We start from the raw sequence: 16,896 nt of genomic DNA, 5'->3' as shown, positions 1-16,896 counted from the left end.
TACTTTGGAGGAAAATATAATAATCAGAAATCTTTTGTTCTGTAAGTTTACTATGCAAATTGCACGGAATATTTCACAATTTATTGACTTATTAAAGCAACCATTCTCTCACTTCAGAATCTTTATCAACTGGACAAACCTGGGCAAAAAATGGACCCATGTATAAAATGAAATACAATACACACTTACTTTCTGAAAAAATAATTTCATCATTGCATTCATCATCTTTGCAGGAACACATATATAGCAATCCTCCAGCACCTTTCTTCTCTTTCATGAAGCATTTTTTTGAATTGACATCATCCAATTTGTATCCATGGAGTTCTAGTGTAGGATCATGGCATATTGTTTCTAGAGTTACGTTCCCATTATACTTTCTCCTAAAAAATGGTGGAATTTTTTTTTTAAAGTACAAATATTTCTTTCTAAAGAAAGACAACTGAAAATGGGGTTATACAGAATAAAAAAATAACTGCACTAAAATTAAATTTCAGAAAAGGTTTCAGGTGCTATATTTACAACATTTCTATAATGATTACTGCAGTAATTTAAACAGCATTAAATTGTCTGAAATAGAAAGTACAATGTTATCTTCCATCACAGTATATCTATTTACTGAAATAGTTGTCTTGCATAGATCTGTACAGTGTTGAATCATCTTGGGAACCATTTTTGAGGAATGGCTAGTTATACAAAATAAAAGTTATCAGAAATAGCTTGTATTTATCCAGCTTATTAAACAATTCAAATAAACATAACAAATGAATCATCAGGACAAAAGCTTACTAGTTAGTCATGCATAGTCTGCATTGTGATTTATTAGATGGTCACCTACTTTTCTTTCAATAGCAGATGAGAGGATTGGTAAATCTTTCATGGATCATAATAAATGGATACAGGCAATATTAGCTTGGTAAGGTATAAGGTGTACATCCTAATATATTCAACAATGATGTAATAATCTCCAGGTACACAGCCTTATACATGAGTTGTTTTACTGTGAAATGAAATTAGCCAGAATCACCTTACTTCATCATAATGTACCTTAGTTAGCACTATGAAAGCCAACAACTGAACTGAGAATGTGAATTTGGAATCACTGATTATGCACAAATAGTTGTAATATTGTATGTGTGTGTCATGAGTTGTTTATAAAAAAGTAAAATAGAGATAAAAATCTAAAACAAAGATTGTCCCAGAAGCTTGGAGGAACATCTTGTGGTGTCTAAGATATACAAATGTGTATCTACAATATTTTATTCATGTTAGGAAGATTGCATAATGAACTTGATAGAAATAGCAGATAGGGAGAGTAAGAACATAATACATGACCCATCTCAATCTGCCATCTTTATATAATACATGAACCATCTCAATTTGCCATCTTTAGATCATCCTATAAAACTTATTATCAAAGTTCTTCTTAATGTACACATTGGAAAACTAATCAATACTGCTGCAACAAGCCAGTATTTTAAAGGCAATTTAATAACATTGGCTTGTTTCAAATCTTGTAATATTAATTTCTAATACAGATGGAACCAAAACTTGATGCTAATTAGAAGTCTCCCAGTTTAATTATGTTGTGAGAATTGTAGAAGTCAAAAATACTTCCTCATACCTACTTATTAAGCCATATGATAATCTAAACCAGATCAATGCATTTTAATTAAATCTTGTTGAACATCTTTTAAACTTCCATACAGCTTTCAGACACAGAATCTATTATAGCTTGTACGGTTCTGTGTTTATAGTGAGCCATACAAGAGTGAATTTAAATAGACTTAATATATTCTAATCAAATCTGGTCTATAGTGACTATCTGTTGAAGAGATTATATTCTAACTCATCTGCTTTGCTTCTGTTTCCAAAAGAACTGGAACTTGCTATTGGATGTCTGAACGTTAGATCATAACGACATAGGCCCCCTTCTTCGGAATGATACATTTGTTTAATTTTGCAAGAAAATTATGCTCATGCAATATAAGAAGTAAGAATTTCAATATATTACGTTGATATGAATTGAAGCTTGGTTTTATTCCGAAAACTGACACAATAATCAAAAAGTATAGTGGAAGTTAGAGACAAATTTAAAATGAAACAAAACCCAACTCAATAAATCAAATGCCAATTCTTGCACATAGATACAATGTACTTACCAAACTGCTGCACAGATTTCATTTTTATGTTCACAAATAGAAGTGATGTTGCAGTTACTGCAACAATGACCTTCATTGGTGCAGGTTGTCAATTTAACATCACAAAATTTGCATAGTTTTCCCATTTTGAATCCACCACTGAAGATGTTATGTTCACGATATTCAGCTACAAAGGAAATAGATAGATAGATAGATAGATAGATAGATAACAAAGAATATATTAAAATACACTTTATTTGCCAACTTATATTTTAATATGTAATTATATTTTAACGTATTATTATGAACAATATTTTTGTATCAGAAACATGTCAGAATATTCATGAAATGGCAGAGACATGGTAACAAGGTCAGCCAATGAATAGGCATGGCAACTAGATCAGCCAATGAGGGCTGTTTTGGAAACAGAAACTTAAGGAAGGAGTCTGGGCGTGGCTTAGCTCTGTGCTCAGCTCTAAAACGAAACTAGTCTGGTCTGATCTAGTCTGCCTGCTTAACTGAAACTAAGAACTTACTTACAATCTTTCCTCTCTACCACATTGGAAGAATCTGCTGTTGGTATTGTAAATGTACTTCATGTGTTATTATGTATGTAAAGAAGCTAATGAATCCTACTGAATCAGTTATCTGTGTGTGCTTTCTGGATTTGATTTTCTGCAACAAACTCTGACAAAACATACTCAACAAATGTAGTTTGTTTCCATCTGACAAAATAAGGTAAGACTACAATACATTTGCTTTAGCTAGTACAGATTTACATAGCTATTGTCCTGAACAATAACATACTTTTAACCTTATATTAATCTATGTCTTTAAAAAACATATCCTTCCAATAAAAATTATATATACGTGTGCATGCACATGCGCGCACATGCACACACACACATTTGGGAAATACAACATAATTTTTTGGCCAGGCTGTACCATACATCAAGCAAAGGTACCGTATTTCCCCATGTATAAGCACCCCCTTTGTATAAGCCACCCCCAATTTTTGGACTGTGAAGTTTTGAAAAAATATTTTATTAGAGAAACAAGTTATGAAGAAAGAAAATTTACAAAGAAACAAAATTCGACGTCTAGATCTACAACTCGGTCATGACGCCAAAGCGGTGCAGGCGGACGCTAGCAATCTACGCATCGGAACGAGAGTAGGAACGAAGCATTCAGGCCGATGCCTAGCGCATGCATTTCTATCGCATACTCGCACTCATAATCGTATCATCACGTACAATTTTTACAAAAAAGTATGGCATACAGCTGGAAAACCAGTTTATTCCTACTTTATTATTTTATGCATTTTTCACATATAAAAAGTGTACCTGCTTTGTATATGCCACCCCCCTACTTTTTGGGCTTGAAAATTTTGGAAAAAAGGGGTGGCTTATACATGGGGAAATAGGGTAATTATTGTCTAAAGCAAAGGTGTAGAACCACCAAATTCTGACACCATAATTTTAAGATTAAATTTAAAATAAAATTTAAAATTTGATACAAATAATCTTCAAAATTATTGCTGTACCAACATGCATTAATGAACATAGAACACACCAACCATCCTAATTTGCCAGGATGCTCTTCATTCAGATATTGCATGTATCTTATATCTTTGGATAATTACACTGCACAAATTACACCTATATTTGGAATGTAAGTGATATTCAAAAAAGTTCAGCCAGAACACGGGAAAGAAAACAAGCACGCCATATTGCAATGGATATTTCTGGGACAAGAAATTTAGAAGTAAGGGATTATTTTAAATCTGAGAAATGAAAATATTCATCTTGCATTTAGGTTTCATAGCCAAGTTTTAAGATAAAATCTCTGTTTTTCTCCTTTTGTTTAGGGAAAATGCATGGCTGCTGCTAGAATTATGCACTTTCCATTTTTTTAATGGAATGACCAGTCAGATGCAAATGTTTGTACGTGGGTAATACTATGCTCTGAATTTGAAGGAAATAATCTGTATTTGTTTAGAATTTGTGTTAAGTTTTGTGTACTATGAAGCTAAGTTATGCTGGTGCTCTAGAATATTTTGTTATTACAATTTTTGCTCTTTTTCACAATAATCTTTTGACTTTGTAAATAAGCAACAACATTCAGGGTCAACCCCCTGTAATTAATAGCCTCAATATACAGAACAGCTGAAGAGAGTAAACATGAATAGTAATAACATACATAGCAAATCTACTGGTTCATGTATTTCCTCCTCTTCAGTTGCTTTCATGTATTTCCTCTTCAGTTGCTAAATAAAGTGTGATAGAACTTCAAAACACAATGAATATTTATTTTCAGGGCAAACAATACATATACAAGTTTTTCATACAGTATTAGAAAGCAGATTTGCCTTTCTAAAGGGTAAGAAATTAAACTGCAAGTAATATTCAGTAGATTTTCAAACTTGTACCACAGGAGAAAGCAATATTTCCAATCCTAATTTACAAAGTCATAGAATACACTGATTCAACATTCCTTATTAGACAGCAAAAGTAGCGTAGGTAGATAGCTGATAGATAGATGATAGATATGCTATAGATATAGATTTATAGAAAGGTATAGGTAAAAGTAAAGACATAGATATAGATAGATACATAGCAAATATATGTATTTGCATAGCGAAAATCATTTGAAGTAAGTTTTCCCATAATTACTGAATCAGTAGAAAGACTATATTTTATTTCATAGTCATTTCTTTTAAATAATTTGGACACCATCCTCAGGTACTTAACAGCATGGGACAAAAAAAATAGAAGTTAAAAAAAGAAAGGAGAGCGAGGGAACCAGAAATTGGAAGAACCCAAGCCATTACCCTTGATCCATCTGAGAATGATCGGGCAGTGGAACAAGCCGAAGGACTGGCAGCCATACCAGTTACCCAGCCCCTTGTCACCCCAGAGCAGGGGATTAACCCAGGCCAACCCAGAAACATACAACCGCAGAGAAAGGTTTTACCCTTGAGGGTAAAATTCAATGGGGACCCCCAGAAACTGGGATTTTTCCTGGAGCAAGTCTTCACCTACATGCAAGAACACGGGCGGAATTTCTCAACCCAGGGGGCCTGAGTGCGAGTCGTCACCCTGGCCCTAGATGGGGCAGCAGCTAGATGGATGGTGATTCTCCATAACGTCAATGCTCCAGAGCTGAGGAACCTCAACCAATTCATGACAGCCCTACGCCAACACTTCGAAGACCCCCTCACTGATAGAAAAGCCCAGGATCACATTAGAGTCATAAAGCAAGGCCGTTGCCTGGTAGCTGGGTACATCGAGGAATTTCGTGACCTGGCCGGCCGAGTCGACTGGCCAGAAAATATCCTAGTCTTCTCCACCCAGGGAAAGCAGGAATTTTTCAAACCCCAAACCACCCTGACCCCAAGACCAGTTGGCTGTTTTAAGTGTGGAAGAGAGGGGCGCCATGCAGCAGAATGCTGTTCGAAAACCCCTGGCAGAAAGCCAGACCACCCATCGGGGGGAAACCTGGAAAATCCAACCCTCGAGGAAAAGAAACTGGCCTGAGAAGCTGAGAAGCTGTGAGGTTCTGGTCTCTCCCCGACCCAGAGGAAGAACCCCCAATGCCACGAGGAGACCTGAGCCAGTCTGAAAGCGATCCAGAAGACGACCCGCTGGTAAGCAACCAATTGGACCAATCAATGGAAGGGGGAGGAAGTAGTGTTACTGGATTCAGGATGCACCTGGTGCCTAATCAACCCCTCCCTAGCAGAGAAATTGGGAATCCAACTAAACAAATGGAAAATCCCATCGCTTTTTGCCAATTAGATGGAACTATAGCGAGAGAGGAGCCAGCCAGTTTTGCCCCAGAACCATTGAAAATAAGACTAGGGAACCATAGTGAGATGCTCACATTCATTGTAGCACCAGGAATGGAAGGGCCACTAGTACTAGGACTCACGTGGCTACGGAAATGGAATCCAAAAATAAACTGGAAGACAGGAACCGTACATTTCCATAAACATGTAGCATTTGCAAACAGCCCAGAGGAAAGGAAAAGAAAGGGAATAGAGAACAGAGAACCAACCATGGCTGGTCAGACGGCTGAACCCATTAACATCCCCAACGAGTACCAGGATTTAGCCCAAGTATTTACCGAGGAGGCTTCTCCCAACCCATCGCGCCACACACTGCACCACTGAAATCCTACTAGGGGCTAAACTTCCAAAACCAAAAATGTACTGCATGTCCCACAGAGAATTAAAAGAACTCAGGGCATTTATCAATAAAAATCTAAAAAGGGATTACATCGAACCTACCCAACCAAAAATAGCAACCCCATTATTATTCCACGAAAAGAAAGATGGCTCAGTGTGTCTATGTGTTAATTACAAAAATCTTAATGCCATCGGTGTGGAGAATATGTACCCACTCCCGCTCATGAAGGACATGTTAGCCCACCTCACTAAAGGAATTTTTTTTTCAAAGTTAGACCTACAAGAGGCATACTACCACATTAGAATAAGGGAAGGGATGAGTGGAAGATGGCTTTTAATACCCCACTGGGATGCTACCAATTTAAAGTGCTGCCTTTTGGATTACAAGGAGCCCCTGCCGTGTTCATGCAATTAATGAATGAGACCCTCCATGAATTCTTGTACAGAGGGGTTCTCGTTTATCTCTATATTTTAATCTACACCGAAACAAAAGAACACATCAAATTACTCTGAGCAGTTCTCACAAAACTCCTAAATGCCAAACTATATGCAAAACTCTCTAAATGTGAATTCCACCAAGAAAAAATTGACTACCTGGGATATAGAATATCCCACGAGGGAATAGAGATGGACCCACAGAAAGTAAAAACTGTCATCGATTGGGACCCGCCCCATACTTGCAAACAACTGCAAAGCTTCCTGGATTTTGCAAACTTTTACTGCCAGTTCACTCCAGCTTTTGTGAATATCGCCCTCCCCATCACAAACTTGTTAAAACAAAAGCGGGGGAGAAACCCAAACCAAGACAACCCCTTACCTGGACGATAGAATGCCTAGTGGCATTCAAACAACTGTTCTCAGCAGAACCAATCCTGAAACCCTGAACCCTGAACAACCATTTGTCATCCAAGCAGACGCCAATGAGGTAGCAGTTGGAGCAGTTCTACTCCAAAAGAATGGATGTGGACAGTTACAACCATGTGCTTATACTTCCAAGAAACTGACAGACACCGAACAAATATGGGCCATATGGGAGAAAGAGGCATATGCTGTGCAATGGGCACTCCTCACATGGAGACATTACCTAGAAGAGAACCAAATCCCCTTTGAAGTCTGGACTGATCATAAAAATCTAGAAGCCCTGAAAACTCCACGAAAACTCTCAGAAAAACAAGCAAGGTGGGCTCAATATTTTAAATGGTTTAATTTCACTCTCAAATAATCCCCTGGAAGAAAACTTTCTTGCTAGATGCTCTGTCCAGGAAACCTCAATACAACAGCAAAAAGATTGAAATTATAAAACCCATGATCCAACCAACCCAACTTGCAGCCAAAGTAATCACCTGGGCACAAGAGAAGAAAGAATCATTCACTGACAATGCAACGACTTTAATATTTAAGGAGGCACTACTTAAGGACAACTGGTTCCAGGCTAACAAGACACTTGCTTATTCAAAGATGGTGTAGCCTGGGTAAAAAACAAACTTTACCCAGGCTACACCATCTTTGAATAAGCAAATGTCTTTGTTAGCCTGGAGCCAGTCGTCCTTAAAAACAAACTTTACGTCCCTGCTAGCCAGAGGATGGATCTCATGAAATGTTGCCATGATTAAAAAATAGCGGGGCACTTTCCTTTTGTTAAAAACCCTGCACCTCATCAAAAGACAATTTTGGTGGCCATCTCTCAAAAAGGACATTGAAAACTAGGTTGCTAGTTACCCCATCTGTGCTGCTGCAAAAAGAAGACAAAGAAAATCTCCTGGACTTTTACAAACAGTGTCAGAACCTTCAGCACCCTGGAAAGAGATCTCTATGGACTTTATAGTGGAGCTCCCTGAAAGTGCAGGAAATACTGTCATTTGGGTTGTAACTGATCTTTTTTCAAAACAGGTTCATTTTGTATCATGCCAAAAGATCCCAGCCAAGGCCTTGGCAAAGATGTTTTTAATACGCATTTATCACCTTCATGGAGCTTCCCAAAGGATTATCTCAGATAGGGGTGTACAATTCACATCCACATTTTGGCGGGTGTTTTTAAACCTATTAGGCTCTACCCAAGGGTTGTCATCAAATCACCCCCAGACTAACAGCAGGGCTGAAAGATCAAACAGCATATTAGAATAATATTTAAGATGTTTTATTAATTACCAACAAGACAATTGGACTGACCTCCTTCCTTTTGCAGAGGTAGCATACAACAACTCAGTCCACAGCAGCCACTGGTTTCACCCCATTCCAGGCAGCCACAGACCAAGAATTCAACCCCATGCTGGAATTACCCACCAAGGAACCTGAAATTCCCTTCCTTAAGGAATGGATTGATAAGTTGCAAGCCACTTGGCCAGTGGTCAGACTAGCCTTAAAAGAGGCTAGAGCAGCTTTTAAAGCTCAAGCAGACAAAAAACACTGTGATCCTAAACTATTCAAAGTTGGAGACCACGTATATTTGTCCACAAAATCCCTAAAATCGTTGCAACCCTCTAAGAAACTGGGACCAAAATTCATTGGGCCATTTTCCATCTCCAGAATTATTAACTCTGTTACGGTAGAGCTTCTACTTCAAAAACACTTAGACAGGTTCATTTCACTGTAGCCTACTCAAACCAGAGATTAATTCAAACCTTAGAACCCCCCCGCCTTCCCACACCTGAAACTCCCATTATGGTATATGGGGAACAACATTTTGAAATTAAAGATATCCTTGATTGACATACTCACCATGGATCCACACAATATCTAGTAGCTTGGAAACACCTTCCTTCCTCAGACAATGAGTGGGTAGCAAAATGACATGTAAAAGCACCCACATTACTATGGAAGTTCCACCTGAAATACCCTCACAGACCATCCTAAGTTGTAAATGTAACACATTTTATGTTTTCCGATTGGATTTATCAAACTTTTGATGAGGGCAGGATGTCAGGTCCGTGTATCTGTCATTCTTCAATGGAAGAAGGGGGGAAAGTTGGCACAAGTAATCCTTTTTGATGTAACATATATATTGAATATATATGAATATATTAAATCTTATACTGATTCTGTATAACTCACACATGATATACAATTGGAGGGTTGGAGCCAGATGTCTAGAAACTTATCACCTCTTGAAGAGATAACAAGATGAGAAGGGACCATAAAAATTCCAGCTCTGGAATATACCCCTGGGAACTCTCCTAAGATACATTTCCAGAGATGGGGAGGGGGGAATTAACATGTTGGTTCTTTGTTTGACTAAATATACATTTAAATAAGGGGAGGGATTCTAATTCCCTTTATCTATTACTATATGCCTGGAAACATCTTAGACTCTGCTTTGACTAGTGCTGGGATTCGCTCCCTTTCAATAAAGGATTCCTTTTGAAATATCTAGCTTTCAGAAGTTCATTCTTTTCAGTTGAAGGGAAAAAGTCCAGACAGACAGACAGACAAACCGACAGACATACATAGATGTTGTGATTCCGGCACCAGCTACAGGTTTTTTGAATGAAAGTTCCAGCGAGGAGGACTTGTATGAATCAGCAAGTATTAGTGATTGCAATGATGAGGAGGAGGCGAATGTTACAAGGGAGGTCACATTTGATTTGCAGGACCGGCCTGAACCTTCAACCTCTTCGGCTTCTCAATCAGGTTATCAGCCGGGAACGGCTGATAATGAGGAACTTATGGAGTCTTCAGGTGAAAGTAATAATTTAGATAATCGCTGGGTGGATGTCAGAAGCAGGCGTCTCCTTACGAGAAGAAACCAACGGGAGCACAGGAGGAGGGCAGATCAGTAATTAGACTAATCAGTTGCTGCTCTATAAAAGGAAGAGGGATGACTCTGCACGCTGTCGAGAACAAATTGTTTGCAAGGAGAACTGAAGACTTTGGTTTGGAGGATTTAAATCTGAAATATCTTGTTGGGATTTGGATTTATTGGAACTATTATTTTGGATTATTTTGTGAAGGCTAACCACAGCTGTAATCAGTAAAGATTCCCGGTTGCTGCTTTTATTTGCGAGGACTGCTGCTTTCAGCCTTATCTGTTTATTTTTGAAGGTGGGACATAACACATAGATATCTGTATCTATATATGGGGGGTACTTCGAGGGTGACATTTATCTGCGGACCCCCAAAATTTTCTCGCGGACCCCCAGTACTGGTTGGTGACCACTGTTTTAAGGGATCCTTTTCACTGGTAATAAAAAAACTATAGATTAAGTAGATTATATAATAGTTAATCAATGCAAATCAATGCAATTTATTATGTAGTTGGAGATTGCTATTTGATTTTAACTTTTTGATGATCCATCTAACATTGCAAGAAAACCACCCTATTTTAATTAGTGGTTCCCATAACAGGGAGAGGTAAATTACTAGGCTAAACAACTTTAAAAATACCCTCACAAGTGTAGGTTTCTAACATTTTTTATCTCAACATCTATTTAAATAGCTAAACAATTTTTCAGAAAAAAAATCTTAATTACAGCATATTATAGTTTTAGAGTATCAAGTAGGTTTTTTTTTCCAAATAACCAACATTTAAGCAAAGTGCTTCATAAAACAATTTTGCCTCCATAAATTATATCATTACACAAACTTTCCAATTAATAATGAACTGTTCACTGTGATCCTAAATTCAGTCATTTCTGTTTATAGTGATAATGGTAATTCAGAATACACAAGTTTAAAACAAGAAATTTCAAGAAGTGTTCTGTCTTCTTAGAAAAACGCTTTCCCATACGGACAAAATATTTCCATTTTATTTTTAAGAAAAAACAACTCACAGCAATTGTCCATTACAAATATTGCATGATTCATTTATTGCAAATTTAGACAGTTGTCTATTGCAATTTATTCTTATTAAAAGTAATCTTCAAGAGATGCCCCAAATAAGAATGCTACAAGCCTTTAAATGTTTGTGCACAGTGGCATAGTTCCCCATTTTTATTTGCATTACAGCAGGGATCTTCAAACTTGACAGCTTTAAGACTTGTGGACTTTAACTCCCAGAATTCTTCAGCTAACATGACTGGAGGAGGAATTCTGGGAATTAAAGGCCACAAGTCTTAAACTTGCCAAGTTTGAAGACTCTTGCATTACAGCATACCAAAATAAAGTTAGACAAATACAGACATATGTGAGATTAATCAGATCTAAGGTTCTAAATAATGAAAACAATGTCTTTTACAATCTACTATTCTTACATTATTTTTTTATAATGATAGTATGAACTGATCTTATCATAACATTTTAATGTCTTTGATATTTTCATTGATTTGGTTTCTTAGAGATAAGAATTAATTATTTAGAGAGCCTCATAAAGACTTCCTTATTCCAAGGCAAATCAAGGTACGTTTCTTGAAGATATAAAATTACATATATATCCCACATTAAATTGATGATTTACAGTAACCATATAAAAATTAATCTGGAATAATTGTTCGCCAGACAGCTTCTTGTATCAATAACCAGCAATGTGACCATATGGTACAATTGTCCCTCATTATATATAGCAATTGTCTTCATTATAAAATCATGGTAACAAAACTGTCTGGATCCAGGGATTTTCTTTTTCCTCTCAAGAACTTCCTTCCATAACAGTTATCTCAGAAATGTACCTGTATTTGCTCCTTATTCTCCTCATTTTATTATGGCAAATCTTAATAGGACAGCCCATTTGTGAGGTTCTTCACAGCTTCTCTGAGGCATCTCATGATGGTTCATAGTGACTTTGTGCTCTGCACAGCTGTTTATCAATCTCAGCAGAGGGATTCTTGCCCAGTACAACCTACAGACTAATCACAGTGATCTCTCAATCATGCCCTGGATACTAGTAGTGTTGCCTATAAATAGATCCATTCCAAGCTGTGTCTAGTGATATAATCAAGGTATCCCTGTGACTGTTCTGTGGGTAACATTAGCGGACAGCAGTATAATCAAAAAGCCAATCCACTGACATGAAAGATAGCCATGCAGAACTGAGAGGTCAGCATAAACCATATTGCAGTAATCAAATGACCCCTGAAGTCGTCAATCTAATATAGGGCAGTAAAAAAAAGTCATGTCAAGTATCATGATTTAGTAAGGATCACTATGACCTGGTGAAGGGAGACAGTAACAAAAACAGGAGTATTATTACACAGACAATCTGTCAAATCCGTGTATCTGTCATTTCTTCAGTGGAAGAAGAAAAGAGGGGGGAGGCTGATAAAGAAATCCTTTCTTGATGTAACCTGAATATATTTAATCTTATATCGAATTTGTATAACCCAGATGGAGGGAGAAAAGCCAGATGGCCAGAACTATCACCTCTGAGAGGCACAACCAGGAGATGAGAAGGTCATAAAAATTCCACAGTGAGATTGTACTTTGGGAATCTCTTGAATAGTTCATTCTAAAAAGGGGGCGGGGCGGGGGGGAAATTAGGTATGCCCTGGGAAACTGTGAAAAGATCATTCCTTACAAGAGGGGTGGGGAGAAATTAACATACTGACTTTTCTTTCACTAAATAGACATCAAGATAAGAGGAGGGGTTCTAAACTCCCTTATGTATCCCTGTATGGCTGAGAGACCTCAGATGCTGCTTTGAACTCCTACAGGAATTGTCTCATCTCAATAAAGAATTCCTTTGTGATACGTTTGGATACGTTTTCAGAAGTTCATTCTAGTTGAGTGAATGGGAAAAGTTCTGTAGCCTGACATAAAGCAGCGTCTGCAACAGAGGTCAGCCCGGAGAGGAAATTTTTTTTTAAAAAAGACCCTTTTTTCTACCGAGGGGACTCTACCGAGGGGACTCTGCAAGAAAAAAAAATGTCTGAGGACAGCAAGGACCAAGGGGAAGCCGAATGCTGGGGAGAAACGTCGACAGATACCCACCCAGATACTGACTTGGTGCACCCCATCGAAGACAGAGAGGCTGCCTACGAAATCTTCACCAAGCCCCGGTGGTCTATAGGTGTAGGAAAAAGAGACAGCTGGGATGGAAGAACCAGAGGAGTAACCTTCACCCAGCGCAATCGTAAACCTGGGTGGAAATTGGAGCTGGAGGCCCTATCGAATCAGGAAGAATGGGATGAGGAGCCACTGGCTGATGACCGAATGAGACGGTACACAAAACGCCTCATGAGGGAATCCCTGGAGAACCTCGAGGTGAGAGATGCACATCGCAGGAGAGCGAGGGAACCAGAAAATGAGAGAACCCGAGCCACCACCCCTGATCCAGCGGAAATTGAACGGGCAGAGGGACAAGCCGAAGGACCAGGAGCCATACCAGGTACCCAACCCCTAAACGTCCCGGATCAACCCTGGCCAACCAAGAGACATCCAACTGCAGAGGAAGATCCCACCCTTGGAAGTAAAATTTGATGGAGACCCCCAGAAACTGGGATTTGTCCTGGCGCAAGTGCTCACCTACATGCAAGTATATGGCGGGATTTCCCAACCCAGGGATCCCAAGTACAAATCGTCATCCTGGCCCTTGAAGGGGCAGCAGCCAGATGGATGGTGACACTCCACAACATCAATGCCCCAGAATTAAGGAACCTCGATCGCTTCATGACAGCTTTACGCCACCGCTTCAAGTACCCCCTCGCTGATAGAAAAGCCCGCGACTGCATTAGAGTCGTAAAACAAGGCCATCGCCCGGTAGCAGAATACACCGAGGAATTTCGTGACCTGGCTGGCCAGGTGGACTGGCCAGAGGATATCCTAGTCTGTTGGTTCAAAGATGGACTAAATGATCTATACACTGCCTGCCTGGCCCGTGGGGCTCCGAACCTGTTGCACAAATGGTACATGATGGCAGAGGAGGCGTAGCTAGACATGACTCGAAACCAGTACTGCAGTGGCAAGTCTTGGAAAAGATCCCCACCCCTGGGGAAACGGGAAGTCTTCAAACCCCAATCCACCAAGAACATCTGGTTGCTTTAAGTGTGGAAAGTAGGGACACCTCGCAGCACAATGCCATTCAAAGATCCTTGCCAGAAAACTAGATCACCCAGCAGGGGGGAAACCCGGAACATCCAGCCCTTGAGGAAAGGAGACTGGCCTGAGAGGCCAAATACATGTGGGACTCAATCCCCACCAACTCAGAGGAAGAACCCCCAATGCTCCGAGGGGACCTGAGCCAGTCTGAAAGCGATCCAGAAGACAACCCGCTGGTAAGCAATCCAGTTGAACCAATCACCCTACCCCTGAGATTGTTTATCCCCAGCCGAGGGAAGGGGGAGGAAGTTGCAGCGTTGCTGGATTCGGGATGCACCTGATGCCTAATAAATCCCTCCCTTGCAGAGAAATTGGGGATCCAACTGAAAGAAATGGAAAACCCCATTGCTTTCTACCAATTAGATAGAACTATAGCGGGGGGGGGGGAGTCATCCAGGTTTACCACAGAACCATTAAAAATAAGACTAGGGAACCATAGGAAAATGCTCACATTCACTGTAGCCCCAGGAATGGAAGAGACGCTTGTCCTAGATCTCACATGGCTGCAGAAATGGAATCCAAAAATATATTGGAAAACAGGAACTGTAGAATTCCAGAGAGATGTAGTATTTTCAAATAGCTCAGAGGAAAGGATAAAGGAGGGAACAGAGAACAGAGAGTCAGCCATGACCGGACAGTCGGTTGAAACCATTAACATCCCAAATGAGTACCAGGATCTGGCCCAAGCATTTAGTTAGGAAGCTTGTGATGAACTCCCACCCCATCGTGCCACAGACTGCGCCATCAAAATCCTACCAGGGGCTAAATTCCCAAAACCACAAATGTACTGCATGTCCCCCAGAGAACTGAAAGAACTCAGAGCATTTATCAATAAAAATTTTAAAAAGGGGTTTCATTGAACCCGCCCATCCTAAAATAGCTGCCCCAGTGTTATTCAGTGAAAAGAAAGATGGCTCTGTACACTTGTGTGTTAATTACAAAAAATTAAACACAATTTGCTTAGAGAATATGTATCCACTCCCCCTCATGAAGGACACGTTAACCCACTTCTCGAAAGGAATTTTTTTTTCAAAGTTAGACCTACGAGAAGCATATTAACGCATCAGAATAAAGGAAGGGGATGAGTGGAAGACAGCTTTTAACACACTGTTGGGATGCTACCAATTTAAAGTGCTCCCCTTTGGACTGCAAGGAGCGCCTGCTGTCTTTATGCAATTGATCAATGAAACCCTTCATGAATTTTTATATAAAGGGGTTCTAGTGTATCTTGATGATATTTTAATCTACACGGAAACGATGGAAGAACACATCAAGCTACTCCATGCAGTCCTCACAAAACTCTTAAGATGCTAAACTATATGCAAAACTCTTTAAATGCGAATTCCACCAAGAAAAAATTGACTATTTGGGATATAGAATATCCCACGAGGGAATAGAGATGGACCCACAGAAAGTAAAAGCTGTACTGGACTGGGACCCACTGCACACCCGCAAACAACTGCAAAGTTTCCTGGGGTTTGCAAACTTTTATCACCAATTCATTCCAGCTTTTGCAAACATCGCCCTCCCTATCACAAACTTGCTAAAATGAAAGCGGGGGGAGAAACCCAAACCAAGGCAACCCCTTATCTGGACAATGGAATGCCAAGCGGCATTCGAGAAACTCAAACGTCTATTCTCAGCAGAACCGGTCCTTAAGCATCCAGATCCTGAACAATCTTTCGTCATCCAAGCAGATGCTAGTGATGTTGCAGTTGGAGAAGTCCTCCTCCAAAATAATGGAAGTGGACAATTACAACCATGTGCTTATATATCCAAGAAACTGATGGAAACCGAGCAAAGATGGGCCATATGGGAGAAAGAAGCATATGCTGTGCGGTGGGCAATGCTCACATGGAGACATTTTCTGGAAGGAAACCAAATCCCCTTTGAAGTATGGACTGATCACAAAAATCTGGAAGCCCTGAAAAATCCACAGAAACTCTCCGAAAAACAAGCAAGGTGGGCTCAATACTTTAATCGTTTTAATTTCACTCAATATTTTCCTGGGAGAAAGAACTTCTTAGAAGATGCACTGTCCAGAAAACCCCAATACAACAGTAAAAAGATTGAGGTTATAAAATGGGCGTTGGTCCTTACCTGATACGCCCTTTCTCGTAGAGCTGCGTAGAGCATCCAGAGTGGGAGGTGCTCCAGTCTTCACTCTCACAGGCTGAGCTATAATTGAGGAACGCTCCTCCTCCTCCACGTGACTCCTCCGTAGCGTTCCCCAGTTTTACGAAGATGAGAAGACAGAATTGCATCCCCTCATCTTAACGTTTGAACAACTCTCAACTATAAACTGCTTGAATCATTGGCCGAAACAGGATTCCCCACCAGACTGACAAATTAGGGTGGGGCTGGATGCTCTACGCAGCTTGACGAGAAAGGGCATATCAGGTAAGGACCAACGCCCATTCTCCATAGAGCTGCTGTGAGCATCCAGAGTGGGACATACCAAAGCATGGCCTGTCCTACGGGAGGGACTCCGTCTGGGCCGGAATCTCCTCTGGGTCTCTAACCACTTGTTGAAGGACTCGCCTGCCAAAGGACACTTCTGTTGAAGCAAAGACATCAATTTTATAATGGCAAATAAAGGGAGACGGA

The 16,896-nt window shown here is 39.8% G+C and overlaps 1 protein-coding gene across 5 annotated transcripts in view; it reads right to left on the bottom strand.

The window, feature by feature from the left end:
* Positions 1-16,896, bottom strand: part of TGFBR2 (transforming growth factor beta receptor 2) — an 82,875-nt gene that overhangs the window by 50,731 nt on the left and 15,248 nt on the right. For all 5 annotated transcript variants that reach the window (XM_087916792.1, XM_087916789.1, XM_087916790.1 and 2 more), the window contains 2 exons: positions 2,160-2,325; positions 190-380 (listed from right to left, as the gene is read on the bottom strand). In XM_087916792.1, the coding sequence (XP_087772918.1) occupies positions 190-380; positions 2,160-2,325 (357 nt within the window). The remainder of the gene's footprint in view (positions 1-189; positions 381-2,159; positions 2,326-16,896) is intronic.

The sequence above is a fragment of the Pseudonaja textilis genome, chromosome Z (assembly GCF_049901715.1).
Source record: "Pseudonaja textilis isolate UNSWEBS1 chromosome Z, rPseTex1.2, whole genome shotgun sequence".
Lineage (NCBI taxonomy): Eukaryota > Metazoa > Chordata > Lepidosauria > Squamata > Elapidae > Pseudonaja > Pseudonaja textilis.
The sequence above is the reverse complement of the archived record's forward strand: the minus strand, read 5'-3'. Positions and strand labels throughout refer to the sequence as shown.